This window comes from Oncorhynchus kisutch, linkage group LG16 (genome assembly GCF_002021735.2).
Source record: "Oncorhynchus kisutch isolate 150728-3 linkage group LG16, Okis_V2, whole genome shotgun sequence".
In the NCBI taxonomy this organism is placed as follows: Eukaryota; Metazoa; Chordata; class Actinopteri; order Salmoniformes; family Salmonidae; genus Oncorhynchus; species Oncorhynchus kisutch.
In genome coordinates, this window is record NC_034189.2 from 24,226,048 (window position 1) to 24,247,551 (window position 21,504).

General features: G+C 40.3%; 1 protein-coding gene across 1 annotated transcript in view; it reads right to left on the reverse strand.

Annotated features, from left to right (window-relative positions):
- The window catches only part of LOC109906511 (synaptopodin-2), a 60,719-nt gene that overhangs the window by 31,145 nt on the left and 8,070 nt on the right, over positions 1 to 21,504 (reverse strand). The window contains exon 2 of the mRNA XM_020504234.2: positions 1,390 to 1,541. Coding sequence (XP_020359823.2) covers positions 1,390 to 1,541 — 152 coding nt within the window. The remainder of the gene's footprint in view (positions 1 to 1,389; positions 1,542 to 21,504) is intronic.

Below are 21,504 nucleotides of genomic sequence, written 5' to 3' on the forward strand. Positions count from 1 at the left end.
GCAGCCAAGACACTCAAAGGTCAACGCACTTACCAATGAACCACTATCTGTCCGTCCGGCCACCATGTTCCAGGCCACTCAAACGTGTACATGCAATTTTACAATAGTTGGGTCTAATCCTGAATGCTGATTGGTTAAAACCGCATTCCAGACGGTGTCTATTCCACAAGTTGTCGTTAAAATGCAATCCACTGTCTCATCATCCCAGCCAGGCAACTTGATCTCCACTATAAAAAGCATCTAGACATTAACTCACATTTATTTTAGACTAACATCTACTTTTCAAGAGCGGAGATTTGTATAAACCTTACTGTCTGTCTCTCTGACTTTTGCAGCATTGTTTCAATATTCAAATTCGTTCTCCTGCTGTCCTATAGTAATGAATGTGTCGGGACGAGAGACAGGCAGGCAACGTTTCTCAGCCAGTTAAAATCATGAATCAGGCGGCATCATTTTTATGGATATATACAAAAAATAATAATAATTAAAAAGGTCAAATAAAATGCAGCTAATTTAGTCTTTCCAGCTTCAGTTTGGAGTGATTGTGTTACTGTAGCTGTGTTGTTGGCTAGCTCCTCTGAACAACAGTGTCCTGATGAGCGAGCACATTTTCCATGCCAGGCGAAATCCTTGGCGAATAAATGTCACTAGAAAACAGCTTAAACAAATGCAAATGCAGCTACTTTGCTGTTATTCTGGCTGCACGTTTTGGCGTGACTCTAAATTAGCCGTAGTTCTCTAGCTAGCAAGCAAGGTATAAGAACCTTGCCAGGCAATATGGAAATGGAACATTTAGAACGATCGACTGGATGCAGAACTAGCAACCCTAGATTTGTGTCGGGACTATATCTTGTAGAAGGATGAAATAGTATAAATTAATTAATCAGAATAACATCTTTAATGAAAATATGTCAATTGTTATTTTCATATGTTGGTAACCCATTATATAAAAGTGATAATACTCTTGAAGCCGGTGTTTGGAAGATATATTGGCATGGTTTGCCGGCCCTCAACTTACTGTAGCCTCGGGCCGAACAACACCCGTGCCAATATATCCTCCAAACACTGGCTTCTCTGACATTATCACTTAAATAATACACTAGTGCTTGCTGTGTTGTGTTGAACCATGCCCTGTAGTATATGGCCCAGTTTATCACACCAATGTAACATTAAGTATTGACATTAAGCATTGAGCATTGACACAACCCCAAGGTTGTGGTGTTAACATGGCAGTCATTGTTTCCAAAAAAGAGAACTAATAAAAAGGCTAAGTATATTTTGGGGTATATAATTCTGGATATTATGTGCAGACCCTGGTTTGAGAAACCATGGTGTAGTTGAAATGGTGTAGTTAATGGTGTAGTTAAAAATCCAGCCTTTAGGGGTTACCTTTTGACCAGTAATTGCAGGCAGTTGATGCAGGCGTCAATGAGAGCAATAGCTTCTGGGAGGGAAAGGTCACCGCAGGGTTCTCCATTCAGCGACACCACCTCATCCCCCTCACAAACCCCGGCCAGGGACGCACGACCTCCCTCTTCCACCTGCGGAATGACAAGCAGTGGTGAGTCCCCAGGACATGCCTCACAATAACAAAATCACCTACACCTATTATTCAGGTTAGTGTATTTACTTTATGTAACTGAGGTAGTTTTGGCCAACCACAGTTGTTTGATGAGGAACATTGCCTGAGATCTGAAGGCTTGTGTTAGCTCGCCGAGTTAATGCCTAGGACTTTATCGAAGCAGGCTAACACAGCCGTTTGCCATAAAAGATACCCAGGTTCAAACTCCACATGACTGTAGGTAACATTTTCAATAGGACATTTACATGGATAAAAGACAGAAAACATTCCCTATTGGACAATGAGGGCAGTCAGTCAAACAGTTTGAGTATGTTTAACCAACTGGATATCGGGTCATTGGCAAGACTTGCGATGATGTTAGTGATGCATTAAGCCAACTATTTTGTGTCACTGGTCTACACACTACCCCATAATGTCAAATAGGAATTATGGTTTTGGAAATGTTTACAAATTAATTTAAAATGAAAAGCTTAAATGTCTTAAGTCAATAAGTATTCAACCCCTTTGTTATTAAGGCAAGCCTAAATAAGTTCAGGAGTTTTTGAACGACTGCCTCATCTCTGTACCACACACATACAATTATCTTTAAGGTCCGTCAGTTGAGCAGTGCATTTTAATCACAGATTCAACCACAAAGAAGGGCACATTTTGTTGTTGTTGTTGAAAAATCAGAAATTTACCATCTCTTTGAGTAGTGAATTACTAATTACACTTTGGATGGTGTATCAATGCAACCAGTCACTACAAAGATACAAGCGTCCTTCCTAACTCAGTTGCCGGAAAGGAAGGCAACCGCTCAGGGATTTCACCATGAGGCCAATGGTGACTTTAAAACAGTTACCGAGTTTAATGGCTGTGATAGGAAAAAACTGAGGGCAGATCAATAACATTGTAGTTACTCCACAATACTAACCTAATTGACAGAGTCAAAAGAAGGAAGCCTGTACATAACATTCATCCTGGTTGCAACAAGGCACTAAAGTAATACTGCAAAGAATGTGGCAATGCAATTAACTTTTTGTCCTGAATATAAAGTGTTATGTTTTGGGCAAATCCAATACAACACATTACTGAGTACAACTCTCCATATTTTCAAGCATAGTGGTAGCTGCATCATGTCATGGGTATGCTTGTAATATTAAGGACTGGTTCAGTCGGCTTTCCACCAGACACTGGAAGATGAATTCACCTTTCAGCAGGACAACCTAAAACACAAAGCCAAATCTACACTGGAGTTGCTTACCAAGAAGACAGTGAATGTTCCTGAGTGGCCGAGTTAGGGTTTTGACTTAAATCTGCTTGAAAATCTATGGCAAGACTTGAAAATGTTTGCTAAGCAATGATCAACAACCAATTTCAGAGAGCTTGAATCATTTTTAAAAGAATACTGGGCAAATGTTGCACAATCCAGGTGTGGAAAGCTCTTAGAGACTTGCTGTTTGATGCAGCCCTCCTGAGAGGACATGTCTATCCCCTCTCCTATGTGAAGACTGAGGCCATGGAGATCTACATACTGGAGAGCCTCAGGGTTTTATCTGCAGGGTTTTATCTGCCCCGTCTGAGTGCATAGCGAGATTTCTTATAGGCGTCCAGATTAGTGTCCCGCTCCTTGAAAGCGGCAGCTCCAGCCTTTCACTCGATGCAGATGTTGCTTGTAATCCATGGCTTCTGGTTGGGATATGTACATACGGTCACTGTGGGGACTTCGTCGTTGATGCATTTATTGCACTTATTGATGAAGCCGATGATTGACGTTGTATACACATTGGATGAATCCAGGAACATATTCCAGTCTGTGCTATCAAAACAGTCCTGTGGAGTAGCATCCGCGTCATCTGACCACTTCCGTATTGAGCGATTCACTGCTACTTACTACTTTAATTTATGCTTGTAAGCAGAAATCTGGAGGATATAATTATGGTCAGATTTGCCAAATGGAGGGCAGGGAAGAGCTTTGTATGAGTCTCTGTGTGTGGAGTAAAGGTGGTCTAGAGTTTTTTCCCCTCTGGTTGCACATGTGACATGCTAGTAAAAATGTGGTAAAACTGATTTAAGTTTGCCTGCATTAAAGTCCCCGGCCACTAGGAGCACCGCTTCTGGTGAGCATTTTCTTGTTTGCTTATGGCCTTATAGAGTTGGTTGAGTGCGGTCTTAGTGCCAGCATCCGCCTGTGGTGGTAAATAGACTGCTACAAATAATATAGATGAGAACTCTCTTGGTAGATAGAGTACCTTATGATAAGCTGTAGACCACACTACCTCAGGCGATAAATACCTTGAGACATAACTCACCAGCTGTTATTGACAAAAAGACACACACCCCCACCCCTCGTCTTACCAGATGTAGCTTCTCTCTTCTGCCGGTGCATTGAAAATCCCTCCAGCTCTATATTATCAGTGTCGTCGTTCAGCCACAACTCAGTGAAACAGAAGATATTACAGTTTTTAGTGTCCCGTTGGTAGGATAATCGTAAATCATCCATTTTATTTTCCAATGATTGCATGTTAGCAAGTAGAATTGATGGCAGTGGGAGTTTACTCGCTCGCTTACGGATTCTCAAAGGTAGCCTGATCTGCGTCCTATTTTCCTCCGTCTTTTTTTCATGCAAATGACGGGGATCTGGGCCTGTTCCTGGGAGAGCAGTATATCTTTCTCATCGGACTCGTTAAAGGAAACTTCTTCAAGTTCGCGGTGAGTAATCCCAGTTCTGATGTCCAAAAGTTATTCTTTGTCATAAGAGATGATAGCAGCAACATTATGTACAAAATAAGTAAAGAAATAAGTAACAAACAACGCAAAAAAACAAACAGAATAGAACAATTGGTTATGAGCATGTAAAATGTCATCCATCCTCTTCGACGCCATCTTGTCCCATGTCCATTGGTCCTGTGAGTACCTGTGCTATGTTGTATCGGCCTCCATGCTACGTGTTATTCTGCACTTGTTTTACGGGTCTCGTCCCGTGTATTATGTAGAGGGTTACACCTCGCTCTTTTGTTTGGGTGGAGAAATGAAAAACCCTATTACGTATTCCTGCACTTGTCTCCTATCATTGTACAGTGTGACACTTACCCAGAAAGACTCACAGTTGTATTTGCTGTCAAGGGTGTTTCTACAAAGTTTTGACTCGGGGGAGTGAATACTTAAGTAAATTATATATTTCTGTATTTCATTTTGATGACATTACATTTGCATGTGTCATTATAGGTTATTGTGTGTAGATAGTTGAGAAAAAAAATATATATCATAAAGAATAAAGATAAAGAATCACCGACAAGGACATGAGGGGGAACAGAGGGTTAAATACACAACATGTAATTGATGGGATTGGAACCAGGTGTGATGGAAGACAAAACCAAAGGAAAATGAAAAGAGGATCGATGATTGAAAAGGTGGGAAAATGAAAAGGCCGGTGACTTCGACCGGACGAACGCTGCCCAAACAAGGAGAGGGACCACCTTCGGCAGAAGTCGTAACAGTGTGAATATTTTATGAAGGCACTTTTTTGTTATATATGTTTGTAATGTTTCTGCTATTGGGAAGAGAATATGATGTTATGCAGAAAAATATGTTGGAAGGACATGGCTATGTATGTTTGAGCACATGGAAGTCAGTCATTTATGTTTACTATAGGTTAATGAGGTTTTACGAATGTGATGTGACTAAAAGGAAAGGCCATTTAGTTGACTAAAATGGCCCACTGTTTTCGTCATTAACTACACTAAATCATTATTCAACTGACAAAAATGTGACCAAGACTAAATTATATTTTAGTCAAACTGACTAAGACTATACTAAACCTAAAAAAAGAGTGCCAAAATTAACACTGGCCTTAAGTCAAATGTCTTTATTGATATGAGTCCAAATGGAACCTCTATTAAGATATCATTGACTTAGATGACAGCACAACAATACATTACAATACTACTCCATACCACACATTTTCGGTGTAACTGCATTCACATGTTAACCCAGTGCATATCTCAATGCTAGTGTGACCAGCCGGTGTACAGTCGTGGCCAAAGGTTTTGAGAATTACACAAATATTAATTTCCACAAAGTTTGCTGCTTCAGTGTCTTTAGATATTTTTGTCAGATGATACTATGGAATACTGAAGTATAATTACAAGCATTTCATAAGTGTCAAAGGCTTTTATTGACAAGTACATGAAGTTGATGCAAAGAGTCAATATTTGCAGTGTTGACCCTCTTTTTCAAGACCTCTGCAATCCGCCCTGGCATGCTGTCAATTAACTTCTGGGCCACATCCTGACTAATAGCAGACGATTCTTGCATAATCAATGCTTGGAGTTTGTCAGAATGTGTGGGGTTTTGTTTGTCCACCCGCCTCTTGAGGATTGACCACAAGTTCTCAATGGGATTAAGGTCTGGGGATTTTCCTGGCCATGGACCAAAATAATCTATGTTTTGTTACCTGTGCCACTTGGTTATCACATTTGCTTTATAGCAAGGTGCTTCATCATGCTGAAAAAGGGACTGTTCGTCACCAAACTGTTCCTGGATGGTTGGGAGAAGTTCCTCTCAGAGGATGTGTTGGTACCATTCTTTATTCATGGCTGTGTTCTTAGGCAAAATTGTGAGTGAGTCCACTCCCTTGGCTGAGAGGCAACCCCACACATGAATGGTCTCAGGATGCTTTACCGTTGGCATGACACAGGACTGATGGTAGCGCTCACCTTGTCTTCTCCAGACAAGCTTTTTTCCGGATGCCCCAAACAATCGTAAAGGGGAATCATCAGAGAAAATGACCTTACCCCAGTCCTCAGCCGTCCAATCCCTGTACCTTTTGCAGAATAACAGTCTGTCCCTGATGTTTTTCCTGGAGAGAAGTGGCTTCTTTGCTGCCCTTCTTGACACCAGGCCATCCTCCAAAAGTCTTCGCCTCACTGTGAGTGTAGATGCACTCACACCTGCCTGCTGCCATTCCTGAGCAAGCTCTGTACTGGTGGTGCCCCGATCCCACAGCGGAATCAACTTTAGGAGACGGTCCTGGCGCTTGCTGGACTTTCTTGGGTGCCCTGAAGCCTTCTCACAACAATTGAACCGCTCTCCTTGAAGTTCTTGATGATCCGATAAATGGTTGATTTAGGTGCAATCTTACTGGCAGCAATATCCTTGCCTGTGAAGCCCTTTTTGTGCAAAAGAATGATGACGGAAAGTGTTTCCTTGCAGATAACCAAGGTTGACAGAGGAAGAACAATGATTCTAAGCACCACCCTCCTTTAGAAGCTTCCAGTCTGTTATTCGAACTCAATCAGCATGACAGAGTGATCTCCAGCCTTCTCCTCATCAACACTCACACCTGTGTTAACGAGAGAATTACTGTCATGATGTCAGCTGGTCCTTTTGTGGCAGGGCTGAAATGCAGTGGAAATCTTTTTTTTTGCAATTCAGTTCATTTGCATGGCAAAGAGGGACTTTGCAATTAATTGCAATTCATCCGATCACTCTTCATAACATTCTGGAGTATATGCAAATTGCTATCATACAAACTGAGGCAACAGACTTTGTGAAAATGTATATTTGTGTCATTCTCAAAACTTTTGGCCACGACTGTAGACAAACCCGACAGGTCATTTCTCTACTGTCAGAGTTCTGTGACATCAGAGTGTACAGTGTCCACCAGTAAACATACCACAACAGGTGCTCGTCGTGTGACACAACAATGCAAATTGCTGCTTCGTTCAGATCCGTAACCCAGGCATTAAGAATAGCCAAGGAGCTGGAGGGTGTTCAGGTGCAGGAGTTGCCACTGACCTTCTCTGGCACTTTAGATATGGCAGTGATACTATATCTACAGCAAGAACACAAGTCAGCTCCGTAATGCTGTCAGCTCCAAACCATGTCAACTCCATAACTCAAGCATCAGGTGAGGTATAATATTAGATGCATGGACATACCTAAAGTAATAGGGACAACATAAGGTCTCAGCTGACACTGATACTTATTATATTTAATATAACTGTGTCACTTGTGTATTGTTGGCACAGCAATATTAGGTTACTGTACTAATTGAAACTACATTGACCTCTAAAAATATTTGAGAAATACAATGTGGTGGGTACAATTACATCATGCACTGTAGATTAATATAACATACTACTGCAATAACGCTTCACATTATAAAGCTGTAGTAAACCAACATATAAATAGACTGCAGCTAGTTATGGAGTGATACAATTACCACTGTGCTGTGATAAAACAATATAGGGTAAAAGACACACAAACATGTGGTTATTAGTGGAATTAGTAGGATTTGGAAAAAGTTATTCATTAAAAGGCGCAATCTGTGATTGCTAAATTTAAAAAAATACTTTTAAATTAATGATATACGTGTATCCACGAATTCTTGAAGAATATACCTTATAAATGCAGCATGAGCTCAGTTCAACTTGTAGCGGTATTTATTACAAACTGTCGTACCCCATTAGAACCCAAAGTACAAGACTGTTTTACTCCATTGTTTGTAAAGAATGTAATTATAAACAAACACTGTAAACATTTAAAACATGGTTAATTTGGCATACATAGCTGTGTCTATGAGAGTGGTGGCATTTCTCCAGCCTAATTCCTCAGCAGTTAATCGAAAGAGTGGCAGAGTGGCGGCTTTGTTATTGTTTGAACTGCAGATTGCCCCTTTAAACAATATCCAGCACTGGCAGTCAATTGCTTATGGTCCGTGTAGCACCTACTGAAATGGCCAGTGTTGTTTAAATGAAGGTTCTCAAGGGGAGTGGAGGCCAAAAGGTGTGCATAGTTATTCATACAAACCATTTATATGCCAGCAAATCATGCAAACGCAAGCATCACTTTTCATCCGTTTGGTAGTGAATCTACTTTGTTCTTTATTAAACTCTCCATTAAATTGTATATTGCGCAAATGACCCAAAAAAGTGTTTTGAAGCAAAATGGTTTAAAGATATTTTATAATATATCAATTCAAATGCAAAAGAGTAATTGAAACATTGCTTATCATTGAAGCAAATAACAACCATTTCATGGCATCTGTATCCAACTAATTAAACAACTAAAGCCTTGATTGAAAGCATTCCCCTGGTCACACTTGATTTGGATATTCCAGCTGTAGATGCTCTACAGATGGACATACTATCAACAAACTATCTGTTGATAAGCAACTGCTTGCTAAGGTTACGGTTAGGGTAAGGTTTAGAATAAGGGTTAAGGTTAGGGAAAAGGCTAAGTTTATGCTTAGGATAAGGGCTAAGGTTAGGGTTAGTAGATAGTCTGTAGAGCATCTACTGTACAGAGGCACTATCCAAATAAAGTGTTACCATGTGTGTGGCTACATACGCCGGTGCTCCATTTGAACAAATGTAAAGGGAACCCCTACAGAAAAACTAACTGGTTGAGGTTTTTCTCTCTTATAATTGACCCAGTACAGATAATGGCATACATTAGTGTGAAAATGAAATGAACAGATTTTTACTTTGTTATTTTTCAAATATCCTGGTAAATGATATATAAGCATATAAGCATTTACTGCATTTACTGCAAATGAACTCTAAACTGTGTGCAGTGGTAAACCGCATTCTAAACAAAGAAGGCATTCCAAACGGAACATGCCCAACAAATAACGTGTAGGCCTTATATAACATTTACTAATGACATTATTCCCAATTTCAGAAACAAATTATACTGAACAAAAATATAAACACAACAAAGTTTTTCTTAAATATATTAGTATTTATTTCATTTAACTAGGCAAGTCAGTTAAGAGATGTGATTGCCTAGGAACAATTGGTTAACTGCCTTGGTCAGGGGCAGAACGACAGATTTTTACCTTGTCAGCTCGGGGATTCAATCTAGCAACCTTTCGGTTACTGGCCCAACGCTCTAACCACTAGGCTACCTGCCGCCCCAGTTACAGGTCATATGAGGAAATCAGTCAATTTAAATAAATAAATTAGGCCCTACTCTATGGATTTTACATGACTAGGATACAGATCTGTTGGTCACAGATACCTTAAAATAAATGGGCCTTACAATGGGCCTCAGGATCTCGTCATGGTATTTTTGTGCATTAAAATTGCCATCAATAAAATGCAATTGGGTTCGTTGTCCGTAGGTTATGCCTGCCCATACCATAACACCACCGCCACCATGGGACACACTGTTCACAACGTTGACATCTGCAAACCACTCGGCCACACAATGCCACACACGTGGTCTTCGGTTGTGAGGCCGGTTGGACATATTGCCAAATTCTCTGAAACTAAATTACAAAAAAATGATCTGGCAACAACTCTGGTGGACATTCCTGCAGTCAGCATGGCAATTGCACACTCCCTTCAAAGAGAGAGACATCTGTGGCATTGTGTTGTGTGACAAAACTGAACATTTTCGAGTCCCCAGCATAAGGTGCACCTGTGTAATGATCATGCTGTTTAATCAGCTTCTTGATATGCCACGGATGCCACCATTTAATCCATTATTAAAAAGTTGAAAGAATATGGCACCACAACAAACTTGCCAAGAGAGGGCTGCCCACCAAAACACACAGACCAGGCAAGGAGGGCATTAATCAGAAAGGCAACAAAGAGACCAAAGATAACCTTGAAGGAGCTGCAAAGCTTCACAGCGGAGATTGGAGTATCTGTCCATAGGACCAATTTAAGCCTAGAGCTAGGCCTTACGGAAGAGTGGCCAGAAAAAAAAGCCATTGCTTAAAGAAAAAAATAAGCAAACACTTTTGGTGTTTGCCAAAAAGCATGTGGGAGACTCCCCAATCATATGGAAGAAGGTACTCTGGTCAGATGAGACTAAAAGTGAGCTTTTTGGCCATCAAGGAAAATGCTATATCTGCGCAAACCCAACACCTCTCATCACCCCGGGAACACCCTTGTGAAGCATGGTGGTGGCAGCATCATGCTGTGGGGATGTTTTTCCCATCGGCAGGGACTGGGAAACTGGTCAGAATTGAAGGAATGATGGATGGCGCTCAATAGGGTTGAGATCCGGTGACTGTGCCCGCCACTCCATTATAGACAGAATAACAACTGAATGCTTCTTCTCTATAGTTCTTGTATATTTTGGAGCTGTGCTTTGGGTCATTGTCCTGTTGTAGGAGGAAATTGGCTCCAATTAAGAGCCGTCCACAGGGTATGGCATGGCATTGCAAAATGGAGTGATAGCCTTCCTTCTTCAAGATCCCTTTTACCCTGTACAAATCTCCCACTTTACCACCACCAAAGTACCCCCAGACCCTCACATTGCCTCCACCATGCTTGACAGAAGGCTTCAAACACTCCTCCAGCATCTTTTCATTTTTTCTGCGTCTCACGAATGTTCTTCTTTGTCATCCGAACACCTCAGACTTCGACTGTCCATAACACTTTTTTCCAATCTTCCTCTGTCCAGTGTCTGTGTTCTTTTGCCCATCTTAATCTTTTCTTTTTATTGGCCAGTCTGAGATGTGGCTTTTTCTTTGCAACTCTGCCTAGAAAGCCAGCATTCCGGTGTCGCCTCTTCACTGTTGACGTTGAGACAGGTGTTATGCGGGTACTATTTAACGAAGCTGCCAGTTGAGGACTTGTGAGGTGTCTGTTTCTCAAACTAGACATTCTAATGTACTTGTCCTCTTGCTCAGTTGTGCACGGGGTCCTCCCTCTCCTCTTTCTATTCTGGTTAGTGCCAGTTTGCGCTGTTCTGTGAAGGGAGTAGTACACAACATTGTACGAGATCTTCAGTTTCTTGGCAATTTCTCACATGGAATAGCCTTCATTTCTCAGAACAAGAATAGACTGACGAGTTTCAGTAGAAAGATATTTGTTTCTGGCCATTTTGAGCCTTTAATCGAACCCACAAATGCGATTGCTCCAGATACTAAACTAGTTTAAAGAAGGCCAGTTGTATTGCTTCTTTAATCAGGACGACAGTTTTCAGCTATGCTAACATAATTGCAAAAGGGTTTTCTAATGATCAATTAGACTTTTAAAATTATAAACTTGGATTAGCTAACACAATGTGTCATTGGAACACAGGAGTGATGATTGCTGATAATGGGCATCTGTACACCTATGTAGATATTCCATTTAAAAAATCTGCCTTTTCCAGCTACAATAGTTATTTACAACATTAACAATGTCTACACTGTATTTCTGATCAATTTGATATTATTTTAACGTACAAAAAAATGTGTTTTTATTTAAAAAACAAGGACATTTCTAAGTGACTAGAAACTTTTGAATGGTAGTGTAGGTGTGCCAAGCTTTTAGCGTCATACCCAAGAAGAGTCGATGGTGTAATCACTGCCAAAGGTGCTTCAACAAAGCATTGACTAAAGGGTCTGAATTCTTATGTAAATGTAATAGTTCCATTATTTATTTATTTTATTTTCAAACATTTCTAAAAACCTGTTTTTGCTTTGTCATTATCGGGTGTTGTGTATAGATTTATGAGAAAAAATAACAGTTTAATCAAGTTTAGAATAAGGCTGTAATGTAACAAAATGTGGAAAAAGTCAAAGGGTCTGAAAACTTTCAGAAGGCACTTTATGGCATCACTGACAGTTGTCTTGTGAACATCTCTGATTTCTGACAGTTCTCAGTTCTCTCTGACTACCATAGGTCATATCTTTAATGCCCCCTAGCTGCCATGATAGTAATCCATTCTGAGAGGTCCATTTGTAACCTAACACCATTTTCCAAAATAAGCTCTTCCATTTGCTATATTTATAGCCTCGTTACCCAGAGTGACCTCTGGCGACTGCTTTCCACAAAAAATCATGTTCAGCTCTCCTTCCAAGCATAACATTTAGGCATTTATATACAGGCAATTACCAGGGACGATCCCCAAGGACTCTCTGACTATTTAAACAACACAGCTGTTTGAGGCTAACTGTAAATAACACTTTCCCATGCCTCGTAGGATTCTCACAACAGTCAGTCCAATGAATAATGAAAGGAGAAATTAAAGTGTGACATTGGATTCATTGAATTGAGTGTGACGTTAAATGCTTACGGGACAAAACTGCTAAAGGTTCAACCTCAATTTTGCTTTGTTGCTCTGTCCCCAACTGCCCGAAAATGACACTCTTTTCACTGGTTATTGCTCTCAGATCACATGTTTTCCTGTGTACAATCATTGTGTAAATATTGTTTAAGGACACACAGCAGTATTATTACTATATTGTTACTTGTTATTTGCCATGGGATGTTAACCACTGACTAATCTCTCGTGGACAGCTTTGCAAGAGTTTTACTTCTGGGTAACCAAGATTAACCACTGACAACAAACACACCAGTCAATCCTGTTTTAGATAATTGTTCACCTTTGGGTGGGTCACAACATCTCATCATTTACTAAGAGGTGAATAACAAAGTTGAATAAAAAAAAGTTATTTCAAGGGACACTAATTCGGACAAAAACATGTATTTCCCATATAGGAGTACTGCATATAGCCTTGTCTAGTCCGTCATAACCTCTTCCCCAGGCTATTGCACATTTGGGCGGAAAGTTTCTGGGAATGAGATTAAGTCACTCACAACACTGATGTTTGTTCCTATACTCTGGCACTAGAGGGCAGTGTACAGCCAATGTAGGGGAGCACAAGTCATAAACTGCATAAATATAGATTTTTCTCCCAACAGGGAATAAAGCTGGGATAAATAAAGTTGTCTCTACTCCCTTTATAAAAAATTAATAATTGGCTATTGATTAAAGGTAAAGGTCCAAGCTGTTAAGGTGCAGCTGTTTTTATTTCAATATCAAATCATTTATGGGTAACAATTCAGTACCTTACTGTTGTTTAATTAAAATGCAATAAATTGTTTAGGAAAAAAAAGCTTCTTAGAAAATAGCTATTTCCCAAGCAAGAATTTTCCTCAGACTGTCTAGGAGTGGTCTGAGTGGGGAGGGGGAAGCTATCTTTTATTGGCAGAGAGGTTTGGAACTTTCTTGTTGGTCTATTAACTAATTTGCTACCTGGTGAGGCAGGCCAAAACTCCATCCCACCAAAATAGGATGAAATTGCAGGGTGTCTTTTCAAACGGTTCGTACACTAAAAGGGCATTATCATAATTTTCATAATTTCACAGAATTATTCCAAACTTATAGTGTGGCAATATATATATATATATATATATATATATATATATATATATATATATATATATACTATAAGTTTGCAATTTCATCCTATTTTGGTGGGATGGAGTTATAAATATATAAATATATATATATATTTGTATAACGTTTTGGACTGCACTGGGCCTTTAAACGCCCACATAAGTAGAAATCCACTTTTTGGAAGGTCAGAGTTTACCCATGATGTTGCACAACGATGTAAGTCAATAAATCAAGTTTTAGTCGAAGTATGATATATTTTTGGCTTGAAGTGACAAATTCGAATGTGTGACTTTGGATGTTTCTGTGAGTCTTATGTGTCTTTTCCTATGATATGACATGCAAATTATTTTCAGCCTACGTTTCGTTTCAGAGCTGGGTTTTATTTAAATGTTACCACCCACCAGCATGGCAATGTTTATTAATCAGAAACACCTACAGCAAAGTTCTTCCTATTCGTGAGTCAGAGAGCCCAACAGCTTTTCTCTTTAGCCTACAGTTGGATTTCCACTAGATAAAAAAAGCCAACAAGTCCAAATGTGCTATATCATACAAATGAATGAAAACAAAAATGAGCTTTTTTGTCTTAATTTAAGGTTGGCAGTGTGGTAAGGGTTAAGGTGGGAGTTAGGTTTCAAATCTGGTTTTAAGAAGAACAATTTTAGAAATAGACGGGGTATATGACGTTTCGTCTGTGTTAAATAGTGACGACCCTACCCTTGAATGCCTTACCATGGAGCAAATTCAAATAGCGGATGCAAACTAACGTTTTTGCACCTCCCCTTTTTACCAGCTAATTATCTTGATCCATTTGATAATAGATTTTTTAGCTAGTTTGCATTAAAAAAAATATGACCATAAAGCTCCTCCCGTCGCCGCAAGATGAATGATTTTGACCACTAACGTTTTAGGCAAATTCGTTTAGCATGGCCTGGCGCCCCAGGTGTGCAGGGTTTGCTAATTTTCGAAAATTCCATTGATCCTAAAAAAAATTCTCCATCCACCGGGGCACCGGTCTATAGAAACTGAACTCGCTCATTGATTTCATACAGGTTCCAAACCGTTCAGTAGTTAGGCTATCCATATTACCGGAGTTTATATTCTTTATATTTCTATCGTGGATTTGCGGCCGCAATTTATACTGAACAAAAATATAAACGTAACATGTAACAATTTCAACGAGTTTACTGAGTTACAGTTCATATCAGTCAATTGAAATAAATTCATTAGTCCCGAATATGGATTTCGCATGACTGGGCAGGGGCGCAGCTGTGGGTGGACCTGGGAGGGCACCCACTTGGGAGCCAGGCCCAGCCAATCAGAATAAGTTTTTCCCCAAAAAAGGGCTTTATTACAGACAGAAATACTCCTCAGTTTCATCAGCTGTCTTGGTGGCTGGTCTCAAATGATCCCGCAGGTGAAGAAGCCGGATGTGGTGGTCTTGGGCTGGAGAGGTTACACGTGGTCTGCGGTTGTGAGGCCGGATGTGAGGTCAAATTCTCTAAAATGACGTTGGGGGCAGCTTATGGAAGTGAAATTAACAAAAACGGATCTGGCAACAGCTCTGGTGGACATTCCTGTAGTCAGTACGCCAATTGCACGCTCCCTCCCTCAAAACTTGACTTAACAGTCAGTATCTGGAGTGGCCACCAGCTGCATTAAGTACTGCAGTACATCTCCTCCTCATGGACTGCACCAGATTTGCCAGTTCTTGCTGTGAGATGTTACCCCACTCTTCCACCAAGGGACCTGCAAGTTCCTGGACATTTCTGGGGGGAATGGCCCTAGCCCTCACCCTTCAATCCAACAGGTCCCAGACGTGCTCAATGGGATTGAGATCTGGGCTCTTCGCTGGCCATGGCAGAACACTGACATTCCTGTCTTGCAGGAAATCAAGCACAGCACGAGCAGTATGGTCGGTGGCATTGTCATGCTGGAGGGTCATGTCAGGATGAGCCTGCAGGAAGGGTACCACATGCAGGAGGAGGATGTCTTCCCTGGAATGCACAGCGTTGAGATTGCCTCCAATGCCTTCAAGCTCAGTCCGATGATGCTGTGACACACCGCCCCAGACCATGACGGACCCGCTCCAGAGTACAGGCCTCGGTGTAATGCTCATTCCTTCAACAATAAATGCGAATCCGACCATCACTCCTGGTGAGACAAAACCATGACTCGTCAGTGAAGGGCACTTTTTGCCAGTCCTGTCTGGTAAGCGACGGTGGGCTTGTGCCCATAAGCAATGTTGTTGCCGGTGATGTCTGGTGAGGACCTGCCTTACAACAGGCCTACAAGCCCTCAGTCCAACCTCTCTCAGCCTATTGCGAACAGTCTGAGCACTGATGGAGGGATTGTGCATTCTTGGTGTAACTCGGGCAGTTGTTGTTGCCATCCTGTACCTGTCCCGCAGGTGTGATGTTCGGATGTACCAATCCTGTGCAGGTGTTGTCACACGTGGTCTGCCACTGCGAGGACGATCAGCTGTCCATCCTGTCTCCCAGTAGCGCTATCTTAGAGGTCTCACAGTACAGACATTGCAATTTATTGCCTTGGCCACATCTGCAGTCCTCATGTCTCCTTGCAGCATGCCTAAGGCACGTTCACGCAGATGAGCAGGGACTCTGGGAATCTTTCTTTTGGTGTTTTTCAGAGTCAGTAGAAAGGCCTCTTTAGTGTCCTACGTTTTCATAACTGTGACCTTAATTGCCTACCATCTGTAAGCTGTTAGTGTCTTAACGACCGTTCCACAGGTGCATGTTCATTAATTATTTACAGTTCATTGAACAAGCATGGGAAACAGTGTTTAAACCCTTTACAGTAAAGATCTGTGAAGTTATTTGGATATTTACGAATTATCTTTGAAAGACAGGGTCCTGAAAAAGGGAAGTTACTTTTTTTGCTGATTTAGTTACATTTAATTTACATTTTGGTAATTTTGGGATGTTCTCTTACTGGTTTGACATTGGGAATGTTCTCAAATAGTTCAAAGAATGTTAAGAAACAATGTTCTTCTGTAGGAATTTCACTACATCAGGATAACATTTCCAACAAGTTTCCTCAAATCAAATCAAATGTTATTCGTCACATGCGCCGAATACAACAGGTATTGTTGTGAAATTAAATGCTTACTTACGAGCCCTTAACCAACAATGCAGTTTTCAAAAATATGGATAAGAAATAAAAGTAACAAGTAATTAAAGAGCAGCAATAAAATAACAATAGCTAGACTATATACATGTATAATGGTTCTATTTAAAGTAATGTTCTTAAATTGTTCCAAGAACGTTAAGAAACAATGTTCTTCTGTGGGAATTTCAGTACTTCAGCATTACATTTCCTATGGTTTCCTCATGATTTTATTTAAAGGCATGTTCTTAAATTGTTCCAAGAACATTAAGAAACAATATTCTTTTGTGGGAATTTCAGTACTTCAGCATATTGTTTCCTACAGGTTTCCTCGTGGTTCTATTAAAAGTCATGTTCTCAAATTGTTCAGGGAATGTTAAGAAAGCTTTCCATAACAAAACATAAGAAACTTTTGTTACGTTCAGAGAATATACAAACATATACATTCCATTCTCAGCATCAACAAAACTCTCTCTATCCTCTATCTTGTTAAGTGTGTTCAGGTGTGTTTGCCGTGCCCACTAATTGGCCACATCTGATCTTAACGAGTGCTTGTTTCTTTTAAACTGAGGTCTGTTTGAATAGAATAAAATGAACAGCTTTTTATCTGTAAAAAACATGGCATGCTAGCTCCATCCTGGTGACGGAGGCAGGTGGCTAGTGCACTAATTCCGCGGATAGAGAACAGAAGATTACAGGTTTTAATTTCACTGATGCCGTGTCACAAAAAAACATATGTGTTTGCATGATTAATGCTTAAGGACATACATTTCCATGTGTCTTATCTGTGCTTGGAGTTCAAAAAGGTTAACCCCAAATATGCTAGCTGTGTTATTAAGGCTTATTGAAACATTTAGTGAATGTTTTAAGGAAGTTATTCAAAAACCTCAAAATAACCTCGAATTTCCGTTCTAAGAGAGTTAATAAAACCTCTCAGGTAAACTTCAAAAGAACCGAGGTAAAACATTCTCAGAACCTCCCTGCAACCTAAAAATAAATGTTCCCAGAATAGGCTAAATGTTCACTTCTGTTCTCAGAATGTTTTTAAAAAAACATCAGGAAACGTATGGTTTTGTTCCCACAACCAATGTGAAACCAAAAACATACATTCCCACAACTTCCAAGGAACCAAATTTGCTAGCTAGGCTGTTTCTCCTAGCTGTCACTCATTCTGCTTACAACTGTAGCCCAGAATTTATTGTGGTGCCTTGCCTACATTATGTTGATCTACATCCTAGCCACCTGCCTCTGTCAGAGTCAAACCAGAGTTCCCAGTCTGTCCAAAATAGTATCAACATGATATATATATGTATATCGTACCATAATAGTAATATACTTCTACTCCTACAAAGGTACAATTTACAGTACATCACATTATCAAACATTTCAGAGCATAAAGCCAAAAAGTGAAAAGGCCACTACGAAAAGGCCACTACCTGACAATCTGTGATAAAAACAAGACCTTGCTATATATATACAGATATGTTTTATGGGTTTCTTTTATGAGCTGGTAACCATCTGATAAAACAGTGTGACTCCAGCCTGGGTTTTAGGAGCAGTCTGTGTGCAAACAGGGCCCTATATGGAGGCCTCCTGTGAGCCTGTGTTTGGACTCTCTGTGGGAGGAAAGTCTGTCTGGACCACCACAGCACCATTCCTCCCTCCCTCCTCCAAAAAAGGAGGGGAAACCTTTCATTTCTTTCCCCTCCTAAGCCACAGTGATAGACACAGATGTCAAACAATGTTCTGGACAGGACTGCTTTGCCACTGTTAAATATCAGCCATAGATTGCTTATAAAATGTTCCTCAGGGTACGCTATATGTTCCTCTGCAATTGTTATTTCTTTTTTTGCTCTTGGTATAGAAAGATCAACATAGGAAACACTCGCTTATTAGTGTTCATAAGAGTGTTCATAAGAGTGTTCATAAGAGGTTTGAATCTGTCATTCAGATTACAAATCAAATCAAAGTTTATTTGTCACGTGCGCCGAATACAACGGGTGTAGACCTTACAGTGAAATGCTTACTTACAGGCTCTAACCAATAGTGCAAAAAAGGTATTAGGTGGACAATAGGTAAGTAAAGAAATAAGACAACAGTAAAAAGACAGTGAGAAACAGTAGAGAGGCTATAACAGTAGAGAGGCTATAACAGTAGAGAGGCTACATACAGTAGAGAGGCTATATACAGTAGAGAGGCTATAACAGTAGCGAGGCTATAACAGTAGAGAGGCTATAACAGTAGAGAGGCTATAACAGTAGAGAGGCTATAACAGTAGAGAGGCTACAACAGTAGAGAGGCTATATACAGTAGAGAGGCTACATACAGTAGAGAGGCTACATACAGTAGAGAGGCTATAACAGTAGAGAGGCTATATACAGTAGAGAGGCTATATACAGTAGAGAGGCTATAACAGTAGAGAGGCTACATACAGTAGCGAGGCTATATACAGTAGAGAGGCTACATACAGTAGAGAGGCTACATACAGTAGAGCGGCTATATACAGTAGAGAGGCTACATACAGTAGAGAGGCTATATACAGTAGAGGCTATATACAGTAGAGAGGCTATAACAGTAGAGAGGCTACATACAGTAGAGAGGCTACATACAGTAGAGAGGCTACATACAGTAGAGAGGCTACATACAGTAGAGAGGCTATAACAGTAGAGAGGCTACATACAGTAGAGAGGCTATATACAGTAGAGAGGCTATAACAGTAGAGAGGCTACATACAGTAGAGAGGCTATATACAGTAGAGAGGCTATATACAGTAGCGAGGCTATATACAGTAGAGAGGCTACATACAGTAGCGAGGCTACATACAGACACCGGTTAGTCAGGCTGATTGAGGTAGTATGTACATGTAGATATGGTTAAAGTGACTATGCATATATGATAAACAGAGAGTAGCAGCAGCATAAAAGAGGGCAGTGTTCAACACAATCTTGTATAGTTACAATGTGGCATTTACCATACATAAAGATTTTAACAGTAACACATTTTATATTGCCAGCTGTAGGGCTAAAATGAGACGATCTATGCTCACGGCCTGCTTGACTGCTCCTCTCCCAATTTTCCAACACCATTTTTAGTGTCTTAAACACAACACAAAACCACAGGAAATACATTGTGCATTGAACACATAGCTTCAGGCAGTTCCTACTCCATGCAGCTTTAAGTAAGGATGTTTTTAAATCTCAGGCAAACACATTCCATCTGTCTTACAGGTAACTATGGAAGTGGGTTCTGCTGTATAGATTCATGTAATCAATAAGGCACTGATTGACCACCACAGTGAACTCCCGCAGTCACCACAAATGAATGGACCGAGCCATTTGTCTCTCTCTGTAACAACTCTGCGACTGCAGGGAATGCTTGAGAAAAGTGTATTTGATAGTACAGCGTCTTTATCAAGCTCATGTGGTCTACCATTAGGACTAATGCACAAGTAACAAAAGGCCTCTATACTCTCAGGGCAGGTTTCCTGGACACAGATTAGGACAAGTCCTGGACTAATAGGATGTTTCAAAGAGATTCTCTACTGAGCATGCTTTTTAGTCTAGAAGACCTGTCAAAAGAAGGGGAAAACGGCTCTGATCCAGGGGCGATATTCCACAAAATATGGGGAATGACTGCCCTCTTCTGAAATTACTTCCATGCGCCTCAAATTCAAAGTCAGAGCTATGGATGCCAGGATTGGCCATCCATGATATCCAAAATATAGTTTTAACAATGTTTTTAGGCTGTACAGTGTTAGTTTACGTTTACTTTGTTTACAAACATGGAGTAAAACAATTGTATATTTTCAGTTCTGATGGGGTACGACAGTTGAACTAAGCTCACATACAAGTTATATTCTTCAAGAATCAATGAGTACATAGCATTAATTTATACATCCAAATATGGATGTAGAAACTGCAGATTGCCCCTTTAACATTGACATTTACATAAAGGGAGTCAGAAGGTCTTTATATTAAGAAAACATTTACTCTGGTCTTTGGACGACGGGATTGACTTGATACGCAGTGGCATACTGTATCTCGGTAATTGGACGGCCCAAATAACCCTATTCATTCACTTACTGCCATCTGTGTACACTACGTAGGACGGTAACTTGAGGGTAACTTTCAGGATTTCTGGATTCAGTATGGACACAGAATCAGGTTAACTTACAGTTCTTATCTCATAGGATTTAATCATGTTGGAATAGCATCACTAGTGCTTTCAAAAGAGCTGTATTTGAATCCCAACTATATTATTTATATTGTCATAGCAATCCATACTAGCCAAGGCCAGAAAGTAGCCTTCATGAATGAATTCCCAGGGAGTTCTTCATCTCATGCATTTTCCCATGTCTGTCTGTCTGTCTGGAAACTGATACCATTTCAAGGGGCTGTAGAAATCAAAGGACTCCGTTTGTCACAACCCCCTGCACTGTGGCAGGAAATGCCACCTGACAGTAATTGATTAATCAACCATGTGTTTCAAGCACAGTGAATGTTACTCTTTAGGACTATGACCATGAGAGATAGGGAAAGGGAAACCGCAACATCCATGTGGAATGAAAGTGAGTTTGGTGTGGTGCAAGTGTTGTAATGTTTCATTGTATGATTAATTCAGTAGCTAGACTGAACCTGAAAGTACTAGTTTGGTCTCTTTATGCTTTTATCAGAGGTAGGCCTTTCCTTTGG